Source organism: Lissotriton vulgaris, chromosome 3_1 (assembly GCF_964263255.1).
Source record: "Lissotriton vulgaris chromosome 3_1, aLisVul1.2, whole genome shotgun sequence".
Lineage (NCBI taxonomy): Eukaryota > Metazoa > Chordata > Amphibia > Caudata > Salamandridae > Lissotriton > Lissotriton vulgaris.
This window is the reverse complement of record NC_141689.1, coordinates 1,815,470,850-1,815,496,913: the sequence shown is the minus strand read 5'-3', so window position 1 is coordinate 1,815,496,913 and position 26,064 is coordinate 1,815,470,850. Positions and strand designations below refer to the sequence as shown.

The 26,064-nt window shown below is 41.1% G+C and overlaps 1 protein-coding gene across 1 annotated transcript in view; it reads right to left on the bottom strand.

Moving 5' to 3' along the window:
- Nucleotides 1–4,720: 4,720 nt before the first annotated feature.
- The window catches only part of LOC147728485 (uncharacterized), a 310,726-nt gene continuing 289,382 nt past the window's right edge, over nucleotides 4,721–26,064 (bottom strand). Inside the window, exon 7 of the mRNA XM_086962261.1 lies at nucleotides 4,721–6,124. Within this exon, the coding sequence (XP_086818387.1) occupies nucleotides 5,973–6,124 (152 nt within the window). The 3' untranslated portion in view covers nucleotides 4,721–5,972. The remainder of the gene's footprint in view (nucleotides 6,125–26,064) is intronic.

The window sequence follows — 26,064 nt, the reverse complement described above, 5'->3', positions numbered from 1 at the left end:
TATTATAGCCACAATTACACCTATTGGTGTTTCATTTTAACATGTCAAAACATAGTATTAGTCAAATTATCAACAACAACAAAATTAAAATTGACTAATGTTTTGAGAATTAAAATGGACAGGTTTCAGGTTGGATTTGCACATTTTCCATAATAGGAATGACAATACAATGACAATGAAATAAATTGTCCTATTGGCGATAAGATATAGAAATGGGGCCTTAAGAAGTAATAACAATAGGGAGTAGATTGTCAGTGTTGTATTTAATCAGATTGCTGTTATCCCTCTGACATTTTTTGGGATGTGTATATCACAGACAGGTGCAATATATATAATTATGGCGGCATGGGTTCCAAAAAGTAAGAGAGATGATTCGGCGCTTCTTGTGCTAGTTTTTATCACATATATTTTTATTAATGAACTGAAAATAAAGTGACTTTTTTGTGTCTATAATTATGTGGCATTACTGCTTTATTGTGTGTGCCAAATAAGCTGATCGTTACATAAATCCACATAAGAAGTAATTAAAGGTTTTTACGTTGAAATAACTATATATATATGGTTGACCATTGTATGCCAGAAGGTCCACCGTTGTGTTAATCAACTCTGGTGGAAAAACCTATGCAGCCTTAGTGGAACACTCTAAATTAGTATTTTCTACCAAGTATAAAGTTCTCCAGATAGACATATCGGAAAACTGTGGGTTTGGGCAAAAGCACGTATCTCTGTAATTTCTCTCACATATTTACCATCTCCGATGTCTATGGGGAATAAATGCAAGTGTGTATCATAGCCTTGGGCGCAATTTATTCTGAAAAACTATCTATCAAAAACCTCCGTCTCTGCCTTGACACTAATGCTATCAGCTGGGATCCACTAGCTAAGACTTATGACGCCAAAACCCTTGGTGCTGAGGCACTCTCCCTCAAGCGTGAGGCACTGTGAAACAATAACAAATCTGTATTAAGAAGTAGAATCTGTAATGGTGGGAGAAGGCATGGACATTGCTAAAATGAGTGGCCACTGAAATTATTTTGGCCGCAAACGTATATGCTTCTAGAATCTAAACAACTTTATTAAAGTAATATGTAATACAATGCAGGTTATATGTCATTCAGAACAGATATTTTGGACAATCACATTACAGGAACTTCGCAGTGTGACCCGGTACTTACATGGCAATACGAATTTCAATATAATAACTAAAACAAATTGAGCAGGAGGAAAAACCGCGAGTGACGTGTTTCACGGTAGAAGTATGTAGTTTGCCTGAGAGCTGTTTGTGGCGCAGATTTTTTGCAATGATACACAAAGTGCAACACTGTGATGCCATTTTTGGTCATGGCGGGGGGGATGGGGGAATTGGTGAGGAGAGGGGCAGAGTTCTGGCATGGGGCGAGTGAGGTCTACATTAGGAATGCAATCCCTATGGCCATATGTGTGGTGTGCTTTCTTAGTCGGGGTGGAGGAGTCGCTGTGCGGTGTGCACTGGAAGGCGAACAGCAGATCGTCTCATGCGGACACAATGAGGCACTTCTGCAATCCATGAGCTTCCTCGTGGCAAAGTGCAGCAACTTCGACCCTGTCCCATTTAATAGTTGCCACCTGCCAACATTCTGGTGCAGGGGGGTTGCGCTCGCCTTCCAATGCATTGAGATCATTCATCATGCTATCAGCGATGCCAGATCAATGAATTGGGTAGTGGCACCGCCTGCTTTAGAGCGCTTGAATGGACCAAGTCGGCTGCTGGCTACGCCATCTAAGTCCATTTGGACTTTCAATTTGTCGAAGTGGTCCGACTGGAGTTCTGTGTGCTCTATCAGATGGTCAAAGGAGATAAGGGTGACATTATGGAACAGGTTTCCTAGGGTTCCCACGCCTGCTGTTTCTCAGAGCTCCACCTCCTCCAGACCTATCTGTGCCCAGAAGGCCCGCATAGAGTGTAAAGGGATCTCTCAGGAGTATTGTGGCATGTTCTGCATAACTTGCAATGCCCTCCTGTGGCTCTCACTCACCACTTGCAGGAGGCTACTAATGGGGGCAGGCAGAACTGCACTGGGGAGAAGTAGCTCTTGCACGAGTAGCAGCGCCTTCTCCGCAAGCTCCAGTCCTGTCTCCACTAGAAGGTGGGCCACTGAAGCTGTGCAGTCAGGTAGTACTGCTCGAGCACCAGGGCACCCAACCCTCCTAGCTCTATTGGGAGCTGCGGATGGCCATGGCCCCCCTGCGTCTCCCTTTTTCATAATGATGCAGCCCAACATGGCATTAAGAGACTTAAATGTTCTGTGGGGAATGCTTACTGGTAGGTGGGAGAAATAGCACGTAAGCATCATCATATTGGAGTGGGACACTTGGCCCTGCAACGTGAGGAGAAGGGAGCAGCAGAAGGTGATTTGGGGCTGGAGCGAGGAGATCGCCTTTGTGACGTTTCCCTCAAGGGGGGCTTTGCGCGAATGGTAGATGTTAATGTCCAAATACCGCAAAGTGCGAGGCTCCCAAAGGATGACATGGGCATTCACCTCAATGTGCTGTGAGGGGCAGTCTGGGAGAAGTGGGAACAGGAAGGTATTGGCCCAGGTGACTCCCAATCCTGAGGCAGAACAAAAGGTTTATTAGTACATGCGCTATTTCACTTTCACTTTTCAAAACTTTATTCGTTTCAGAAAAGAAGAATCATAAAAGTCAAACAATTACATTTACAAACATAGTTTGGAATTCATTTAAAAGACAATCTTACAATTATAACGCTAAACTAATAAAATACATTGGTTAATATGGTCACAGTAAAAACCCATAACTTTTGCTTTCAATCAATTAGGGTAATTCATAAATTCTTCATACCAGGGTATACATTAAAGGGCAGGGAAAGGGAAGTCACGATACAACAATATGCATGGGCAAAGAGACAAGTTCTTGGGGCCAAATTTAACCATACCGTTTTCTAATCAACAGTGACACTCGTATAAAGTTTAACATCGCACTACAGACACCAGATGAAGACAAGGATAACAGATGGTCATAACCCTCTTTATAATGACATGGTTGCTTTTCCTTAAGGATCGGCTTAATAAACCTAATTCTCGGATCCTTATATAGGGAACAAAAGAGAACAACATGCATCGTGCTCTGGCTATCTCTATTATTACAAGGACAGGGGGGCAGTCTCTCACACCATCCCCCCTGTTTAGGAAATGCAAGAAGAAAGTGCAAGATGTGTAACCTAAACCTTGTCAAATAGAAACGCCATTGCACATGATTTGTAAAGGTTAAATAAAAATAATGCGCTATTTCATATATGTCCTCCCCGATTAGGACCTCGTCAGCGTACAAGAAGCTGGCATGAACCATGTCTCTGAGGGGTATAGCCCAGGAACAACCTGACTGGCGGACTTGCTGTACAAGGGAATCCATCACCAAAGGGAATAGCAGGGGGAACAGCAGGCATTCCTGAGGCTTGCCCCTGCCAACTGGTAAGGGGTCTGAGATTCTCCATCCAATCTTCACTCTCGTTGTTGGGTTGGTTTAAAGCAGTTTGATCAGTCTCTGTAGCCTACCCCTAATGTCGATTGTATCCAGTACCACAGACATGTAGATCCTATCTAAGGTGCCAAATGCCTTTTTGAGGTCCAAGACCGGGCAGGCAGCATAGGGCCAGTTTGCTGGGCCTCCTCCAATATTCTAATCTGTCTACGGATACTAAGGGTCGTGATCTAGTTGGAATAAACCCATTTTGGGTTGGATGTACATGGGTCTACATTTGCTCCAGTAATCGTGACACCAGAATCTTTCTTAGGACCTTATAGTTGTTACCTAGCATGGGCAGCAGGTTTTTGGAGGCAATCTCAAGGGGGTCTTGTCCCGGCTTCGGGGGCAAGACTGGGAGGACTTCTAATAGAGTCGGAGTAGATGCCCAGCATTGACTGCAGCTGTGCTGTGCCATGTTTGGTACGTAGACACTAACCAAGAAGTATTGCCTGCCATTCGGCTTCCCCTCCACAAAAGCACTCTGGATCAGTCTCGACCACGATGCTCGTCTATGTTTCTAGATAAGTATGCATTTTTAGAAGGCTTTAGCGGACTTCTATATCATTAGTTAATGGTGTACACCAAAACTTCCCACATTTTGAAGTTACAGAAATACTTGGAATTGATGTGGTACGTTAAACTGAATTAATATGTAAAATACTCATATAGGATCTGGTGCAGCGAATGAATGACTAGTCCACATGAATGGACCGGCAGTTAATATGAACAATTCCTTTTGGTTACCAGCTCCTCTTCCACAACTATGTTCATATATGTTCATGTATGTTTATATATATTTTTGCATTTCTATGTATTTATATAGCAAACAACATTTTGACCAGAAATACTATGCAGTATATACATCAAACTGTTCACAGGATTAAAGCGCAGGATGGTAAAATATATACCATTATTAGAATAGAGGGTGGTAACTGCAATTACAATGGTCTCTTTATATTTGGTAATGTAAATTTATTTATAAATCTGTGCTGTGTCACTGTTTGTTTCAACACAGACAATAATGTATTACTTTATTGCTTTTTCCTTGTTCCATCAGCCCATTTATATAACACTACATAATACCTACTACTTTATTCTGCCACTCCTTTTCTCCCATCTGCACAGAGAAAACGTCTGGCAAGGCCAAAAGGCTTTGTTTAATGCACACGATTTAAGGCCTATTTTGACATGCTCATTTACTTGTTTATTTAGAAAAATGTTACTGGCACAACATATCAATAGCGCCAAGCCATTACATGTAACAATGATTTCAAGAGTGAGAAAATAGCCACTCTCAGGTAACTTTGCATTTGATTTGCCTTTCTTTATAGTTTATTTGCCTTTTTGACAAATGTAGCCAGCTTTGCTCAATCTTAGTCATATTTTAAGTAGCCAGATTTGTTGGTTTCTGGGAAATAAAATCTACTGCTTGGAGCAGGTTGGGGATCAGCCATCTCTGAGGACTGGATTCCCACAAAGCCCAAATAGCTGTGCTCAAATTAACCTAAGAACAGGGCCGGACTGGACATAACGGGCATCAGGCGTTTCCTCTGAAGTGTAGGAGTCGGTTTTGCAGCGGTGGGTGCCGGTTATGCAGTGGTGCTGCAATATTGGCCCCCCGTAACAAAAGCAGCAGTGCTTCCAACTTGCACCCGCTCTCCCCTGATTTTGCCAGGGCTGCCTTGGGTTTCCAGCCCGGCTCTGGGTAAGAACTCCTTAAATACAGTGGACAGTGCTATTAGCGAGCAATGGGCCAAGCCTAGGAGCTAAATATCAGATAATATATCGGGCTGATAAGCGCTAAATATCAGATATTATATCAGGCGTGTAACTTAAAATGGTAAGACATATGGTGGCAACTTCTCTGCACTCAGTTTTATATGTATTCTGAATGAGTTAAAGAAGAAAATGGAAACTTTCTTTGGTAGATATCTACAAAATAAACTTTAACTTGCTGAGCCACACATTTTATATACAAACAGAAAGTTGTACCAACATTTGGGAGAGATGAAGTGTGTGTGTGTGTGTGTGGTGTGTGTTGAGGTAGAGACGACATTCAAGTGATGAATAACAGGAAAATCATTATATGTTTGCTAAAAATGTAAATGTGTCATACTGGGAAAAAAGTTCTTGACATTGCAAGGGGCACACATTTATGCAGAGCTTTGTATAGTAATTCGTCTCAGCAACATTCAAAAGTCATATTCCACACCACACCATACAATTTGACACTTATGTAATCAATGCCTAGCATAAGTGACGAAGTCAAAGAAAATTACTTTTAAAGGACATTGGATGCAGAGAGAGAGAAAGAAAGTGAAACAGAGAGAGAAACAGACAAATTCATGACAATTGCACCGCAGAAAAGAAGTTAGTGTCACGTTGAACTTGCTTCTTCACGTTCGTGCTGAGCCGGACTAGGAAAATTTAGACTGGTAATGGCCTTTCTAATTTCTCCATGGCCATTCCGGGTGAATTTGGTATGACATCGCATGCCTGATTTTTCCTGGTTGATAAGTTGCAGCTGTTTTGATTGGAGGTGGTCGTTGCGGTGGGCCTGAGGTAAGCGTTTTGAGGAGCCTCTCCACCGCAGCAGTTTCTGCAAAAAAAGAAACAAAAATGTAAACAAAGTATTGTGGCAAGAATTACACGTTGTTAATTAAAGATTTATAGATGTAATATTCCTTAGTGAAAGAGAAAATGTGTGTGTGTGTGTATTTGTACATATACATATATATGTAATCTTATATGGTCCAGTAGAGGGCGGAGAGCCGAAACATGTAGACCGTCCATACTTTTTGTTTTTGCACTATGATGTGCTAACACTTTTTAAAAAAGAAATACCTGCTTAATATGCTCTTTATGGTGCCGTGAAATTCTCTCTGTGTGGAGGTGTATATTAAAGTTGCGGTGAAATTGTGGTTGTGGAGGTGAAAGTTCGACACTGGGAGCTGAGACTCGCTTGGCGGGGAATGTGAATCCTGCACTACAAACCGTTTTGAAAACCTCATCCTAGAAATGTTTTCCACCCGTGGAGCTGGGCACCACGACGAAGGCACTGGTCGAGTGGTGAGAACATGGGACCTAAATACCAGTTGGAGGATTTATTTGAACCGGGACACATGGACGCATAGTTTGTGTGCTGCCGTTCCAGTGAGTACCCAAATTGCATGGGAAAGTATTGTACACTGAATTCAGTGTCCAATATCTATTGGACGTGTGAGGCAATACATATTTGGAGAACTGTGACGTTAACACTAAATTCCCAAAGGTTCCTCGGGATGTATATGAAAGATAATATCTAAGTTGCACAAACAACTGGTGAAATGTTCTTTAAAGAAATTGTTTTAATTATTGCAGTTTTGCATGTTTTCATGGACATTTTTCTTCCAGAATCATAGGAATTGAATTATATTCCAGTCCGGGTTTTGTGCTTGCCACTGTGATGGGAGATGGAACTTTTTTGATTTAATGAACTTGCGGATGGGTGCTCAGGGACACTGGTCAGGTATAATCTGCAATTTCTCATTTTTTGAGTTACATGACTAATAATAACACTGAGACGCCCATGTTATGCATCACAAATTTAATCTTCAATGTTCAAATAGAGCACCAGTATGGTTAAATCAGATTGATAAAGGCAGTTGCACTGCCGAAACGCATCTCTGATGTGTCCTTGTGGTTGGGGAGACCTGATCAAGTAAACAAGGCTATTTTTGCCCTGACTTTGAGTGCTGTTTCTCTTTTCTCTTAATGGAGATGTGGGACATATTTTTATATTATATATCTATATATATTTATATATATATATATATATATATATATATATATATATATATATATATATATATATATATATATATATATATATATATATATATATATATATATATATATATATATATATATATATATATATATATATATATATATATATATATATATATATATATATATATATTGCAAAATCCTGAACAGTCTGGCGCACACGCCTCAATCGCGCATGCAGCGTGGAAACAGGACACAAACCCAAATTTCCTTCTTAAGTTATCTTATTTTGCTTAGCCCAAAATCAAAGACGCGTTTCGCGGCTCCCGCCGCTTGTTCACTCGACAATACAATGGCCAATGGGAAGCTTTTTTAAAGTGAAAGTGCTCATTTCAAACCCATCACGTGACATTACTCTTAATGGATATAAAAGACATACTGCTTTTGTAATCGTATCGTTTTTGTTTACATTTCATATTCAAAATTTCCATTTTAGTGCAAATACGCAAACATACAGATATGCAGTGCAGTTTGAAAAGATGTCATAAAATGTATCGGTAAAATACCGTTTCGACACATTTTTTCTCTCACGATGTGAAAAATAGTCCAAAATGCATGATGTTAGCATATGTTGGCACAGCTAGCAAGGACATTGTTCCTAATATTGCCAGCGCTGTAAATCTCACATCCTAACTATACAATTGTGAGCATTGACAAATACAGGTAAAATACCAATTGTCAAACTACAAACTTGACTGTATGTGCAAAAATCCGCAAATAGAATGGGCGATTATGGCAAAATACCATTTTAGTATGTTCATAATTCCATTGAGATAGTTCAAACATAGATTATACCAAAATACAATAGAGACAACCCCTAAAGTGCAAGTGTCTGAATCCTAAGATTCATTTTGTGATAAATTAAATAATAAATAACAATAAAATAATAAATAACAATAAAATAGAATTGATATATATATACAGCACAGTATTTCATCATAATGTTAAGTATTGCTGTATAATGTATACGGCCAATTGGAACTTCCAAACCACTTTTTAGATTCCATGTATTCTGATATTTTATACACACTTAATATCTTTACCAGTCACTTAAATCCAACTTAATGTCATAAATTAATTGATTTATATACAAGACATTCCATAATGAGAATTAATATGTCAATTAACATCAATATAATAAATAAATACTATATACAGGTTAAAAATATCATATCAATATCTCATCCTAAAATATATGTTCGAATATATAATAAATACCTTTATGTGCTAAAAAGTTTTCTTTAGTGTATAGGTGACATGTTAATCTCATGAGTAATTTGTCTTTTCTCCGGTGTCATCATATTTTCTATTTTGCCTTAAATGCTGTTTATTCTAGACATGTATATAAGTCTTCCGTATTATTGAGACCCTGCGGTTGTTTTGAATCTAGTAGCAGGATGTATCTTGTTTCTAGTTTGCGTACTCTACTTTCTCTATCTCCTCCTCGTCTATTTGGGGGTATAGAATCGATCAAGTAATAGGATAACCCTTTGTTGTTAGCGCCAAGGACCTCCTTAAAATGCCTAGCCACCGGGTAGGTATTGTCCATGTTTGTTATCGCACGCAAATGTTGCAGTATTCTTAAATTAGCTTGTAATTTTGTACTTCCTACATATATTCTGCCACAAGGGGCATGTTAAAACATAAACAACATATTATGATTTGCAGGTCAACATTTTAGAAATTTTATATGGTTTAACTCTAAAAGGGCTTGTCTATGTGGTTGTACTGACACCATGTCTACAAGCTTTGCACGTTATGCATCTCTTAAAGCCTTTAGGTTCTGATACCAAATGGGATTTGCTGCAATTTCTGGACTTGATATTACTAAGTTGTCCCGCATAGAGGGAGCTCTACTGTAGGTAATGGACACCCTCTGCGGAAGCAGGGGTCCTAAAACCTGGTCACTTAGAAGAATTGGCCAGCTTCCTTGAATGATATTACTTAGTTCTTTGTGTTGTCTGCTGTAGCCTATGATTAAACGAAAGGTAGTCATGTCATCTTTGGACAAAACTTCTTCCCCAACTGTGACCAAAGTGTTATTCTTGCTTTTAGATAGTAGGTCCTCTCTAGCTAATGTTCCTGATTTTTCTATGGCCTGATTTATCACCTGTTCCGAATAGCCTCTTGCTAGAAATCTCATCTTGCTTTCATATTGAGCTTTTTCTAAATCATGTGCTGTGCTGCAAACCCTCTTAATTCTCAGCATTTCGCCATAGGGAATGCTATTTATCAGATGGCGTGGGTGTGAACTTGTGGCATGTAAAACAGAATTCCCAGATGTTCTCTTTCTAAATAAGGTAGTTTCAAGTTTGTTATTCTGTACGTATATCTTAGTGTCCAGGAAATTTACATTGCTTGCACTGATCTCAGCTGTAAATCTCAGGTTCAGCTTGTTAATGTTAATTTGTGATATAAACTCCAGTGCTTCCGTTTTAGTACCATGCCATATAATAAAAAGGTCATCTATAAACCTGAACCACACCTTAATTTTAGTAGTCATGATTTCTGCAAATTCCTCCATGAGGACTAGCTTCTCCCACATGCCCATATGAAGACAGGCATAGCTTGGAGAGAAGCTAGCCCCCATTGCTACACCTTGTATCTGACAGAATAATAAATGATTATACAAACAAAATTCTATCATAGAGGTCAGCATCTCACTATGTTGTTTATAAATCGGGTCTCTAGTGGATAAGTAATATTTGATTGCATTAATTCCATCGTCATGGGAGATACTCGTGTACAATGAGGACACATCTAGAGCCAGTAATAAAAATTCTTCATGCCATGTAAAATTCCTGATTTTGTTTATGAAGTCACTTGTGTCTCTGATGTACGAGGGTAAAGACTTAACATAATCCTGCAAAAAATAATCAACATATACAGAGGTTTTTTCTAGAATGCTATTAATTGCACTTATGATCGGACGCCCTGGTGGCTTTTTTTCAACCTTATGGATTTTCGGGATGAAGTACATCGTGGGCACAACTGGATTTTTGTTGGTTAAATATTTCCTTTCATCCTCACTTATTAGTTTCTTATCTCGCCATCCTGTCAGTTTTTTGTAATATGTTTGATACATCTCTTTTAATGATTTTATGTCCGATCGCTTGTAGCATTCTCTGTCATTTAGTTGACTCATGGCTTCATTCTTGTATTCCTCCTGTCCCCACAGTACAATATTTCCTCCCTTATCATTATTTCTTATGATGACATCTCGGTGACTTTTTAATTTTTTCATTAGCTGAAAGTATTTGTGATCTTGGTTTCGATATTTCTGTGTGGTTAATCCAATTTTTTTATTTTTTTATTTATTTTTACTGGTGATGATTTCATGGTAGGTATCTATTGCATCATGCGTCATAATGGGACAAAAAGTTGATTTTTGTTTAAATTTCGTTAGTCCCGCTCCTTTTGTGCCACCCTCCAAAGTTTGTGTATTGGATTCACTTTGTTCCTGGTTCCACATCTCATACAATTCCATTTCTGTGTTTGTTCCTGGAGGTGTGGATTCTAGTTGTAGGTCACCCTGTGCATTGTCTTCAAATTGTTTATTTTTTGTTGCAAATATTCTTTTTTTTTTTTCTTCTCAACTTTAATTTTCTTATTCCTTTATATATGTCCATCCGGACTCCTGGATAGTCAAAGTTTTGGGGAGGGCAGTATGATAATCCAAAACTCAATGTTTTCTCTTCATCCCTTGTCAGTGTTATTTTAGACAAGTTTACCACAGTTTTATTGGTATCATTCATTTTTTTCTCCAGTATGTTCTTTTCTTTTTTTGCACATTTTGATTTCCGGTTTGCTGCTTTGCGCCTTTGTTTGCGCTTGTTGTTTGCGCATTTGCGTTTGTCTGCGGCGGGTTTCTGGATCTTAGTGATGCCAATCTTTGTGCTGCTAAAATGTTCATCTCTTCCCCCGGAGACGGTTTCTTTCCATTGGTTTCCCCTGGGGGATTTCTTAATTCTGATTCTTCTTCACTATTTGATGTTATTTGTTCACTTGAACTGCTGGTGGCTATTTCTTCCCTCACCTTCCTTTGGCGAACATTGATGTTCTTGGCTACAGATCCTTGTTTTTGTTGCGATTGTCTTGCCGCATCGTATTTTTTAGCAAAAGTAAATATCTCATAATCCATTTTGTCTTGTTGAAACTTTTGCGTTTTTCTTTCTTTAATTTTTTCTTCTTCTTTTTTTATTCGTATTTCCATCTCCTTACGTAATTTTTTGATCTCCTCTTCTTGCCCCATTTTTCCAAGTTTGTCATTTAGAGCATCTATCTCATTTAATAATCTGGCTCGATCTATATCAGCATATTTGATCAATAGCAGTGTGAGTCGCCTCGAGGAGTCTAAATTACATTCCGCCCACTCACGCATAAGTTCCAAATTTGGCTCTTCATATGTGGTGGCAGTAAGGATTCTCAGACCACGGGGGGATTCTTCCTACATCAATATAGATTTGGAGTGACCTTGATTCCCACCACTTACTCATTTCCATCTTCATCTTTTTTTCCAACTGTTTCATTTTGAATTGTATGGAATCTGGGTTTGCGTTTCTGCCCGTATCATTAAGTCTCACATTTCGACTTATTTCCAGGGTGTCTTTGAACATGCCAGTGGCAGCTGCCTCCCTTTCCTGGACAGTGTCGTTTGGCATCTTGGGCACTTTTTAGATTATTTATTAGTTATGTTGCAGGAAAACACGGATTGTTGAGATTCTTTGCCGAATATTTTCCCCGCTCAAACTTTGGTTACTCCTCCTCCCCACAATGTCAGCGTTTGTTTTTCCAGTACCTGATAGTCGGGTCACCGAGGTCTTGCAACTCCGCGGGCTCGCTCGTCCACTCGGTCGTTACCTCGAACCACTGCCGGTACGTTATTTTCACTTCTCTTGTTGTGGGGGGGCTCGGCCGTTTTCCCGTCGTGGAATAGTGTTTAATCCTCTTCGGTTACCCTGGAGGAATTTTCCGTTTGTTGCCTTGCCCGGTTTGGAGGAGGGGTCCATGGATGACCGGTCGGAACACCAGTCACTATATTGCAAAATCCTGAACAGCCTGGCGCACACGCCTCAATCGCGCATGCAGCGTGGAAACAGGACACAGACCCGAATTTTCTTCTTAAGTTATTTTATTTTGCTTAGCCCAAAGTCAAAGACGCGTTTTGCGGCTCCCGCCGCTTGTTCACTCGACAATACAATGGCCAATGGGAAGCTTTTTTAAAGTGAAAGTGCTCATTTCAAACCCATCACGTGACATTAATCTTAATGGATATAAAAGACATACTGCTTTTGTAATCGTATCGTTTTTGTTTACATTTCATATTCAAAATTTCCATTTTAGTGCAAATACGCAAACATACAGATATGCAGTGCAGTTTGAAAAGATGTCATAAAATATATCGGTAAAATACAGTTTCGACACATTTTTTCTCTCACGATGTGAAAAATAGTCCAAAATGCATGATGTTAGCATATGTTGGCACAGCTAGCAAGGACATTGTTCCTAATATTGCCAGCGCTGTAAATCTCACATCCTAACTATACAATTGTGAGCATTGACAAATACAGGTAAAATACCAATTGTCAAACTACAAACTTGACTGTATGTGCAAAAACCCGCAAATATATATATATAAAAAATATATATATCCACTCGAAAAGCACTCCTTCCGGACCTCACGGGTCCGTGAAGGTCGGCGCACACGCCGAGGAGACAACCGGCTGTATAAATTAATCACATAGTTCCAAATAAGCGCGCTCTCAGGAAAGTACAAAATCTGCACTCGAGATGAAAGTAGTGTTGTTTAATCTTTTGATGAACTCCCGTGCTGCTTCCATAGATCCTTTCCACACAATGAACAAATCGTTGATGTAGCAAAGCCACATCGACACATTCTGAAAATCCTGACATAAAATGGGATCGGATCTGATGCTCTCCTCCTCCCTTATTTATGGTTTTTATTATATCATATAAGAAATGTATATAGTGACACCATTCTGTTAAAACTGCAGTATTACTAAGTGACCTTCACATGATTACTTTGACATTTAGTTTACATGTTTCAAAATGAATTGTAACACAGTCCTATGTTCATGTTCTTTTCCTGTTTACACCATTTAATGGTGATTGGTCAATAGATAATTCACGCGATCAAGCCAGTTTCTGTGGTGAAACGCGTTGTGAATTAAACAACACTACTTTCAGCTCGAGTGCTGATTTTGTACTTTCCTGAGAGCGCGCTTATTTGGAACTTTGTGAGTAATATATATATATGTCAAAGCAATAAACCTTCTGTGACGAAAACACCGCACACCACTTGAAGTTGATTAATTTCACTTTTATTTGCCTGTAGGTTTCTCCTACCTACGCGTTTCGAACCTCACGGTTCCTGGTCACGGTCAGCAAACATTTGTCCATTGTTTCTGTTCATTATTTATACAGAGTCTCCATCCTCTATCCTAATGTTTTGTTTCCGGAGCCTGGTGATTAATTCACACATGAAGGACAAGTCTAACGCTCCTACATAATTGTTGGGCACTATATGGACACACGCTGTGTGGTAATCATTGAGTATGATTAACCAAGGCGCAATTAGTTGCAGTTTCTTAGTGCATGATGGCTAAGTGTCTTAGTGACTCTATCACTTCAAGGTGTTTATCCACCAGGCTCACAGTTGCTCAACATTAAGGATACTAATAAATTGCTGTTACTGATCATACATCTCTACTCCTATAGTAGTTATGCCTATACCTATTAGGTGATATTTACATATATACAGTGAAATTCCCAAATACATATTTTGCGTTATTGATTATACAGGTTGCGACCAGATAGTTTGTTGTAAAGAAATTTTCAATGTTGTAACATTATTTAGTCATTTCCTTTGTCCAATGTATAGTTATGGGTTGATATATCAAGCTGATTAGTTCTATAGATGCACATGCATTTCTTCATCCCCGTTGAGCCCCCATGGGCTTCTGGTCTTAAATCGGATTATAAATTTGGACTCTAAACATCTCAGTTTCTGGATGAGATTGCCTCCCCTTTCATGTTCCCTCACAGTTGCTAGTCCTGAGTACCACCCGCCCATCCCATCATCTCTAGCTGTGGCTCACTTTGTGAAAATATGGCCTCATTTGTCGACCACTTCCTGGCACCCATTGTTCCAACATTACGCTCCTTTATTAAAGACACTGGAGATGTTCTGAGAATCATCAGTGATGTCATCTGTGATGTCACTGACCATGTCATGAGTGATGTAATATGTGACGTCATAAGCAGTGCATTGCGGGGGCGCAAGTTATAGTTAGCTAAACTAACTATAACAGGGGAATTTCTTTGGTTTTGTATGAGTGAAATATCCAACTAACTATAACGCCCCTAAAACCTATGTTTTTTCAGTGAATTTCTAAGGTTTTTTAAATGCTAATTTCTAACCATAACATGCCTGAAACCTATGTTTTTTTAGTGAATTTCAAAGGTTTTTCAAATGCTAATTTCTAACTATAACATGCCTGAAACCTATGGTTTTTTCAGTGAATTTCAAAGGTTTTTCAAATGCTACTTTCTAACTATGCCTACAGATGTAGGACATGTGATGAAAGAAGAAACAACGCACAGGAAGATAAAAAAGAAATGCAGAAATAAGCAACAGAAGTACACAAAGACAAAGAAAAGTGCAGGATGAAGACATGTGCAGAAAGAACCAACAGAGGAGCAGAAAGAGGCCTTGTTGCAAAATCATCCTGTGCCCACAACTTTTTCAGACGGGTACTGGTGGTAAATGACTGACTAACCAGGCCTAGAGCCAGTGCTATGCTAAAAGACACTTAGAATACAGTGAAAACATACACTGGGGACACTATGTGTTGGGGTACCCCTGTAATTAGCATGACCTCCTCTGTAAACCCTAGTACAAAATAGGGCAGGGGGATTAAAACAATCTCTTAAAATGCGCCACGAGGCACGTTTGCACACTGGTGAAGGGAGGGGGGGGGCCTGAGGTGACATGTGTGCAAACACGCCCTTTGGCCATTTTAAGTTGGGGAATAAAGTGCCCTTGAATCCTGAGGGTCCCTGGGGTCCAACTAGCCCACCAGGTACCTCCAGTAAGTGCCACAGAGCTGCGTTGCAGAGAGGTATAAAAAGGGGCATGGCCTGGACCACCTCTCTGCAACACAGCCCTGTGGCGCTTACTGGAGGTACCTGGTGGGCTAGTAGGCCCATTGGGACCCTCAGTATTGAAGGGGAATCAATTTCCCAACTTAAAACGCGCCACAGGGTTTCTGGTAGGGGGCGGGGCCTCTAACACGATTGCGGTCTTTAAAAAAATTGTTAGAAGGGGGGCTGTGTGGACCCCCTTCTTTCCCCTTTTTTTGCGCCCTGGGGACCCCACCCCTAGGGCGTGATCCCTTTTTAAAATATAAATAACTAAATGAACGGGAAGGGGGCCAGGTGGGCCCCCTCCCGAGACCAATTCCAGCCCCAGGGACCCCATTACCCAGGGCATGGCCAAACATTGTTTTTTAATATAAAGGGGGGCTGCATGTCCCCCCTCCTAAGGCCTCTATTGGCCCCGGGGACCCCATCCTCCGGGGCCTGCCTTTAATGATTTTTTTTCAAGGGGTGGGGGGTCGTGTGGCCCCCTCCCGGCCCCATCCCCGGGGCCTGGCCATCCTTTTTTTTTATTTGGTGGGGGGCTGCATGGCCCCCTCCTGAGGCCATTTATGGCCCTGGAGACCCCATCCCCATCCCCCAGGCCGGCCTTTGCATTTTTTTTATAATGGGGAAGGGGGCCACGTGGGCCCCCTCCCGGGCCACTCATGGCCCCGGGGACCCCATCCCCTGCGGCCTGGCCTCTCTTTGGGGACCATGGGGGGGGGGTCCCCAATCCTCCCATGGTCCCTGCGGCTCACCGCATCCCGCGGCAGCCGGCATTGCTTTTCCTCACTGGGAGCTGCTGTGCTTCGTGACCAAGGTGCATGGCTTGCACCGAAACGCGTTGACGCTTGTACCACTGCTGTTGTTAGGAATAAATTACTTTATAACTGCACCGGAGTGCTGTGGGGTCCAATTATTGCTGCTTGGAACCGTATCTTTGAAGTTTAACAGCGCTCGGCGAAGGCCTGTCATGCACAGCACTACCTGCGTTTGGGTAGCTGAGAGGGAAATTTGCCGGAACCAGGAGAATATATATATATATTTGAAACACACCCAATCCAAGAAACCTCAAACTCCCACATCCGCCGGAGCACCATAAGGCGAGGAAAGAGGAGCTGACCCAGAAAATGCAGTGAGCAATTACTTTTTATTCGTGGAAGCTCGCTCTGACAGCATAACGTTTCGGCCTTCACAGAGGCCTTGGTCACTTGACGCCAATGTGGGAGGGGGGACTATTTAAAGTGCAAGTGCAATGAGAACGAGGGTTAGAATTGGTCACAGAAAGGCGCTTAATAATAGCCATGAAAAGAGGACAGAATAACTGCATAAATGCACATTACCCTACTCTATGCTGCATATTAACCAGACCATATGGAATGTTAAAAACGTATAGACAATGCACTTGAATTTACTAAGTAAAAACAGTAATTGTTAAAAATGTAGATATCAGAAAATGTTGATAATGAAAATATAATCATTAATAACATATATTACACACAAATATTAAAAAGCTTGTAATTATATACATACAAGAACGTCTTCATAAATGTGCAAAAATATGCTAGGCAACAAAAAGTGCAAGTGCAGCAGCAGATATCTAACTAAGAGCAGCATTGATGTTCACTATGTCCGATTATTACCTAGACACAGAAAAAGCAGCATTATAGAAATAAATCAATGGCTAAATTGATTTAGCAGCATCATATCGCCCCAGTGGGCTGATGATCCTTGTATTGACCTATACATGGAACCCTTAAAGTGCAAAAATGTTATTAGTGAACAGTGCAAAACGTTTATTATGATTAAAATAGTCAAATACTAGGTAATGACTAATTGTTTTTTAGAAAAACATGTGACTAAGTGTCAAATTACAAGCAATGAGAGTTTGGAACAAGAAGATATATATCTCTATACGGCAACGTGACTATATTACAAACAGAAAACCAGATCAGTCACTATTCTCAACGGTCTGTAAACAGGCTGAGTCATTTGTATTTCATATCGTCGAGGATAAAATGTGACCACCAATTTAACAGAATCAGAGGCAGGTATAGAAATCCTCAGTGGCATTCAAGCCACCCGGGGTCTTACTATCGAATCTCAGGATAAATTTGGCCTCGGTGAGTCGCAAAAGTGCTTCCCTATCACCTCCTCTCCTTAAAGGGCCAATGGCATCCACGACATAATATTGTAACAGTTCAGTCTTGTTACCGTGATGTGATTTAAAATGTCGCGCAACAGGGTATGATGCATCACTGGTATTGATGGCCCTAATGTGCTGGAGTATCCGCTTGTGAACCTGCAATTTGGTACTCCCAACATATCGCAGGCCACAGGGGCACTCCAGCACATAGATAGCAAACTCCGTTTTGCACGTGAGTTGCTTACTGATTTTAAAGGGAATATCGGAAAAGGGGGTGATTACCTCAGTTTTGTTAATGCCATGCTTGCAGGCTTTGCAAGATGCACATTTGCAAAAACCTCTGCTCGAGCTGAGCCAATTAACCGGAGCCATAATTTCAGGGCTGGATTTAACCAACTCATCGCCCAAAGAACGGCCTTTCCTGAAAGTAATCAAGGGCTTTAATGGCATAGACTCACCGATAGATGGATCATTACGGATGAGGTTCCAATGTGTATTCACAATTTTCTTCAACGCACTATGCTGTTTATTAAATGACCAGATCAATCTGGTCTGGTGCCGAGGCTCACCAATACTAGAGATCGTATTTTTCTTATATGTTAGTGCCTCCTGTCTAGATAGTGCATTAGCTTTGCGAATTGCCCATGTTGATGTCTTTTTCCTTATAGCCTCTCGCCAGGAATCTAATATGGCTGGCTCGCTGAGCAAACTCACACTCCTGGTCTGTGCTACAAATGCGTCTTATTCTGAGCATCTCCCCATAGGGGATGCTGCATATAAGGGGGGGTGGGTGGTGTCTAGTGGCATGCAACAAAGTGTTGCCTGCCGTAGGTGTCCTGTATAATTTAGTTTGAACGTGATCATCAACAATTGATATCTCTACATCAAGGAAATAGGCTGTTGTACGGCTAATATTGGCAGTAAATTCAAGATTGAAACTGTTAACATTGATGTTTTTTACAAATGTTTCTGCCTCTTCAAATGACCCACGCCAGATTAAAAATATATCATCGATATATCGATACCATTGTAGAATGTTATTGCAGCAAATGTCTTCGAAATCACCATGCAGGACCTGTCTCTCCCAGTAGCCCATGTGCAAACAGGCATAACTGGGAGAGAAATAGGCCCCCATGGCAACTCCTCTGACCTGTTGATAATACTGCTTGTTGAACATAAAGAAATTGTTGTTCAAACAATGGCTGATCATGGCAATAAGCATCTTATTGTGCTGTGACAGGGCTGCTGGTCTAAAATCTAAGAAATACTGGACTGCTCTTAACACCATCCTGGTGATGGATAGATGTATAGAGCGATGTAACATCCAATGTTATTAGCCAGCAGTCTGGGTCCCAAACTATGTTGTTAATTTTCCTAAGGAAATCACCTGAGTCTTGAATAAAGGAAGGTAAACCACTCACAATGTCCTGTAAAAAAGAGTCTATGCTGATGGTCGTGTTCTCCAAAAAGCCACCACAAGCCGAAATAATGGGCCTGCCCGGAGGAGTGATAGCATTCTTGTGAATTTTTGGAATGAGATAGCAAACTGGCATAATTGGATGTTCATTCTTCAAAAATTTCAGTTCTTCCATACTCAATAGACCCATACTACGCCAACCCAACAATAAGGAGTAGAATTCAGATTGAGATTTGGTAACAGAGATTTTATCACATCGTCTATAGCACAAAGAGTCATTTAATTGTGAGAGGGCTTCCTGTAAATATAATGTTCGAGGCCACAAAACGAGGTTACCGCCCTTGTCCACTTGGCGGACAATTATATTTTGATCTCCTTGAATTCTCTTAACCAGGCTAGTATATTGATTGTTCCGTCTAACCTGTTGGCGAGTGGTTTTCAAGACTTTGGTATGTAGTTTTTTGATTTCCTTAGCTGTCATCTCATGGAACACGTCAATATTGTCATGAATCATCACTGGTGTAAAAGTGGATCGGGGTTTGAATTTTGTCATACCGGCAGTCCTTTGTCCAACAGGGTCCTCTGTACCTTGGGAATTAGTTTGTTCAGATCTTAAAGATTCCAGGTTGTGTACAGCACGCAAGTCATGAATATTAAGCTCTGCTATATTGCTGTTAGTTGCCGTTATGGTCGGTGATTTAGGGGCTCTGTTGTGCACAAAATGTTTTTGAAGCTTTAATTTTCGAACAAATTTGAACAGATCCATTCTTGTGTTCGGATAATCAAAATTGCATGTAGAGCTGAAGCAAAGTCCCGATGCCAAGATGTTGAGATCGGACTCACTGAGTGCAACCTCAGTTAAATTAATAATTGAGAGACGTGATTAAGAGTCAATCGATGTTACTTGTGTTTGTTGTTCCATTTCTTTTGGTACGTTTTTTTCTTTTTTTGAACAGCGTCTGCTTCGGGCTTGCCTGCGTTTGCGGCGCTTGAAGTTGATGGCTGTCCTCCTTGCTGCCAATGCCTCTGTGGACGCAAAGTGTCTCATCGATCTTGGCGCTGGCAATCCACTTCTTGCGCCAAGGAGAATCGGGTAAACCCCAACTGACCATTACTTCTCGTTGCCTCTGTCTCTGACCCGCTGTCACATAGAGAACTCAAATCTGACCTCGATAAGCTCACAGAAGGTACAGATGCAGAGACTGCTGTTGGATGGTTGGAGGAGGAGGCGTTTACAGAGGACTTAGATGCAGCTGCTTAAATCGCATCGTATTTTTTGGCGAATGTGAAGATTCGCCCCTCTTGATAGTCTATTTTATCCCTCTGAAATTTAAATGCTTTTCTTTTTGTAATCACTTCCTCTTCTTTACTAAGCCTAGCCAACATGTCGTTTTTCAATTGAACATACTCAGCTGAGTCGCCTAACTCCATTGCTTCAATATCAGCATTGATTTCATCAATTTGCACCTCCAAAGCCGCCCGGTCACTTTCTGCATATTGCACCAGAATGGTCATGAGGGGGCGGGAGGATTCCAGGTTACACTCGGCCCAATCTTTCAGCATGTTTGGATCCGGAGCCTCATAGCTCGGAGCGAGCATAATCCTTAACCCTCTGGGAACCCGGTTCACCTCCAAGTATCTACTGAGGGACCGGTGCTCCCACCAATTGCCTTGTTCCTTGTGCATTCGTTTTTCTAATTTTTTCATTTTCGCACGTAAAGTGGTGCCGACCTCATTGCCTGCCTCTGACACCGTCGGCACATTTGACCCCCCCAGCCGGGGAGTCATCAAATAAGTCAAGAGCTGCCAGCTCTCTCCCTCTTTTGGCGTCAGCTGACATGACGAAACGCTTCAAAAATAACTGAACGCTAATGCGTACTCACGGGACTCCGGACAGCTTGCCTTAATGATCCGTGCTGTGGGGCCCCCGAAAAGAACTCCTCCTTCGGACTGTACGGCCAATACTACCGCTGCAGCAGAAGACCAAAACCTGACAAAACCGCCGTCTTGCAGCTCCGCTCCCGGTTTCAGCTATACGGTATTCAAATGCCAATGTCTGAGGGCTGGAACGGTGTCTCTCCAACGAGAGTAACAAATGACTTCCGGTGCACCAGAGGTCGCAGCTTCCTGCCTTTCTGCCGCAAAGGTGAAGGAGGGGTCAGCTCAGACCGGAGAAGCCAAAAACCGGTCAATGGTATGAAACACACCCAATCCAAGAAACCTCGAACTCCCACATACGCCGGAGCACCATAAGGCGAGGAAAGAGGAGCTGATCCAGAAAATGCAGTGAGCAATTACTTTTTATTCGTGGAAGCTCGCCCTGCCAGCATAACATTTCGGCCTTCACAGGGGCCTTGGTCACTTGACGCCAATGTGGGAGGGGGGACTATTTAAAGTGCGAGTGCAATGAGAACGAGGGTTACAATTGGTCACAGAAAGGCGCTTAATAATAGCCATGAAAAGAGGACAGAATAACTGCATAAATGCACATTACCCTACTCCATGCTGCATATTAACCAGACCATATGGAATGTTAAAAGCGTATAGACAATGCACTTGAATTTACTAAGTAAAAACAGTAATTGTTAAAAATGTAGGTATCAGAAAATGTTGATAATGAAAATATAATCATTAATAACATATAATACACACAAATATTAAAAAGCTCGTAATTATATACATACAAGAACGTCTTCATAAATGTGCAAAAATAAGCTAGGCAACAAAAAGTGGAAGTGCAGCAACAGATATCTAACTAAGAGCAGCATTGATGTTCACTATGTCCGATTATTACCTAGACACAGAGAAAGCAGCATTATAGAAATAAATCAATGGCTAAATTGATTTAGCGGCATCATATCGCCCCAGTGGGCTGACGGTCCTTGTCTTGACCTATACATGGAACCCTTAAAGTGCAAAAATGTTATTAGTGAACAGTGCAAATCGTGTATTATGATTAAAATAGTCAAATACTAGGTAATGACTAATTGTTTTTTAGATGTATGTATAGATATATATTTTCACAGTTACCCCTTCAGATGAAGGGCACACTCGTGATTGCTCCTTCATTACAGGTAGGTTTTCAGCCACAACCTCTTAGCTTCAGCCAATGTGTTTCAGGCAGGAATGCCCTTCTTCGTGAGCCATAAGTGAAGATGAGGCGTGTGCTGCTGGAATTGGTCAGTTTCGCGGATGAGGTAATTTCGGTGTGGCTGTTGTTACACTGGAGTTCCACCCCCGCAGCCACATGGGTTCACTTGCTGTTTGGATTGCACAGTTCGCGTGGAGCGGGAGATGCCCAAAATATTGTACAGCGAGGTGGACAATACACTTTGATTGTTGTTTAAAGGAGTGACTTTGACGACGCCCACATGGGTTAGCCATTTTTGCACTACCAGTCCTAGAATGCATTGGGTAATTATTATCATCCTGATTGTTGAAATAAAAGAGAGATTTTACTGTCATTGCTTTTTTGTCGTCATTTTCACTTATAGTAGTAACTTCAACAGTGGTTCTTTCGGGTATCTAACCAATTGCTTTGAATCATATGCATACCTTCAGCAATAATCAAATTATAGTTTCAAAAATATGCTACATTAGTCATCTTTGAGGTGCAAAACCAAACACAAAAAGAAGGGTCAGAGTATATTTTAATTAAACAGTTATTTTTTCTTTTTCTTTTTAGTTGTCAACTGACACCTTCCGTAAGAACATAAAAAGCAATTTTTACTTTTTCACAAAATACAAATTGCGGCGCAACAATTCAAATCAGTGTGAGAAGTGACTGAGTGTGAAATATTGTGACATTGTGACATATATACGTGAAGGTCTATATACAAGTGAATAAGTGATTATGAGGAAGGGGGAGAGGTTTATAAAAGGCCAGTTTCTATCTCGTTAATACTCGGGACCAACACGCTATTTCAATTAGCCATGATGTGTTGGACTCGGTAAATTGGTCCTTTGATGGTTATGTCGACGTTTCGACCCTGTGGACACCTTATTTGTGGGTCACTGGCGGGTCTTCTTCAGGACGGGGACTGGGAAAAGATTATTGCGCCTGTTGGTTTAAAAGAGGATAAAACCATCAGGTTTGGGTTTTGCACGAGAAATTATTAATAGAAGACGTTGTTACAACTTATTACCAGGTCTTCACCGAGCAGACATCCTTATATTCTACTTTATGCAGGTGTCTTCATCAATCTTGAATCTGAATAATCAAACAATGAGTATTAGTGGACTAACTACTCAATATTGGCCATATGGCAAATCGGATCAGGCCTCACTGGTGTGTTACACTCACCTATTCTGTGTATCATGTGGCCATATTCAAAGATATTTCTAATTGTGGGGTGACTGTTCTCTCTGAACACCACGATCGTTGTGCATCACTCTCAACGATCTGCAAATTAATATCATTTGCAAAGTATTAGTGTTTTTTTATTATTAAAAAAGTTTATTGGGAGTGTCCAATCATAATTAGTCTCCCCGTTAAACTAACTTGGCAGCACTCACCAATTGTATATGTGGGTATACATATTGCTGTCTTCCATCAATTATGCCCTCTCACATTCAATGTGGAAATTCTGAAAAATTGAAACGGAAAAGTCCGTCAGATAAACCCAACACACAGACGGAATTAAAATCTGTGTTGGTGCTGTAGTTATGCAGCGCTTACTTTTGATACGTGGTCTCCTTCGTCAAACTGGAATCCTGGAATCGTCCGCTCGGCTAAGCGGTGCCGACTAGCTGAATGCGAGTCCCGGGCGGCGGTAGTTATAAACTTCCGCATTCGCCTCGAGGACGTCGGCGTTGGAGTTGCCTAGCAACAACGCGCGAGACACGGCGCGCGTCAGGGTGACGTCAGCCCGTGTATGATTGGAATTTACCGAGTCAGTTACACTACGCCTCTCGTTGCTAGGAGATCAATCCGAGAGGCTAAACAGACCCTGGGCACAATGAGCAATGGTTTAGGAAACACTACGCTTATTCAGGAATCCGTTCTTGGCAGATTAAAAGAATAGAGACACAGAGGAATATTCACATATCTCAATGGCAAAGTCAGAACAATTCCATAGCCACAAATAACGTTAACATAATCCATGCATGTTATATTTAAAAACCAAGCGATGTTAACGTGATGCATGCACATTGTATTTGAAAAACATAGCCACAAATGACGTTCACATGAACCATGCATATTATATTTACAAAACAAACGATGTTAACGTGATCCATGTACATTGTATTCGAGAAACATACAGCGTTAGAGGTTTTACTGCTAGCGAAAACAGTGTGATGTTTTTAAGCTGTATTGTTTGGAGATGTTTGGTCAGAAATAGGGCAACAGATATAATCATAGCCAAATATTCACAGCTGTCCCATTTGTCTCGCTGTTTCTTCTCTCTCATTAAGCCCCTGTGAGACACTGTTCAAGGAATGTATCCATCTACACTCCTTATAGCTCATTGTCTTAGCTGTGGATCCACCCCTTGGGCCTACGGTTACCTTTTCCACAATTCTCCACTTGATCTCATCAGGCTTATGTTTATAGGTGTTATAATGCTCAACTAGTGGGGCCCCAATAGTGTTGCATCTAATTCGGCTCATGTGCTGCAAAATTCTTATTTTGACTTTTTGTGTAGTTTGTCCTACGTAAAGCAACCCACATGGACAAGTGATGGCGTATATCACATGCGTGCTGTTGCAATTCGTAAACTGTGCCAATTTGTATGTTCTGGAGTTGTGCGTGAAGCTGGATCCTTCCTGGCATAGGTCGCACACCTTGCAACTACCACATTTGTGGTTGCCAACCAACGGAGGCAAATTCAACATACTTCTCAAGTCTTGCTGCTTGGGTGGATTGAGGAAGGCACTAACCACTACATCCTTGATGTTCCGTCCCCGTTTAAATGCGAATAGTGGCTGCTCCTCAGTCTGTAGGTCACTCGCCACAAGGTTCCAGTACTTCTTTATGGTTTTTTTAATATCCGCACTTTTTGTGTTATATGTGGTCACACATACCAGGTTCTTCATGTCATCTGTCTTCTCCTTTGGTTCCAGCAATTGTTCACGTGGTTGATACCATGCGCGTTTTCTCGCTTTTTTCAGCAGGCTCGATGGATATCCACGGCTCCTCAGTCGCGATGTCAGGTCTTCCGCAGCCTGGAAGAAGTCCTGGCGTCTATAACAGTTTCTTCTTACCCTCAGATACTGTCCATAGGGTAAATTGTCTCTTAAGTTCCTGGGATGATGTGATCTATACATCAGAAGTGTATTTCTTCCCATCGGTTTGCGGAACAAATCAGTGTACAGTTGACCATTTTCAACCTTAAATGTAAGGTCCAGGAAGTCAATAGATTCTGAGTTGCTAGTCATCGTAAATTGGATATCATTATTCCTGGTATTTATCCATGTATAGAAGTCTTTCAGTTCCATTTCAGTTCCAGACCAGATCATGAGCACATCATCAATGTATCGTTTCCATACATCAATGTTGTGCAGGTAGGGGTTGCTGAGGTCATAGAGATGCTCCTCCTCATAGTGGTCCATAAAGATGTTAGCCAGACTAGGAGCATAAGTAGCCCCCATGGCTACTCCTTTACATTGATAGTAGAATTGATTCCTAAACACAAAGAAATTCTTCTTCATCGCAATCTCAAGGAGGTTCATCAAGAATTCAGTCGGTATCCAGTGGGGTCTCTCTCTTCTGTCTAGCGTTTTCGTAATGACTTCTATTGCAGTGGTCTGGGGAATAGAGGTGTACAAAGATGACACATCTAGCGTCACCATCAACTGTTTCTTGTTGTCAAATGGTTGGCCCTCCAGGAGCTGTATAATGTGCATGCTATCACGTACATAAGATTTGGTATGTATGACCCAAGGCTGCAGAAAGTGGTCAAGGCTGGTGTAAACGTAGAGACTGGTCTAAACATCGTTGCCGTTCTTAGACCAGTCTCTACGTTTACACCAGCCTCATTCACCATGA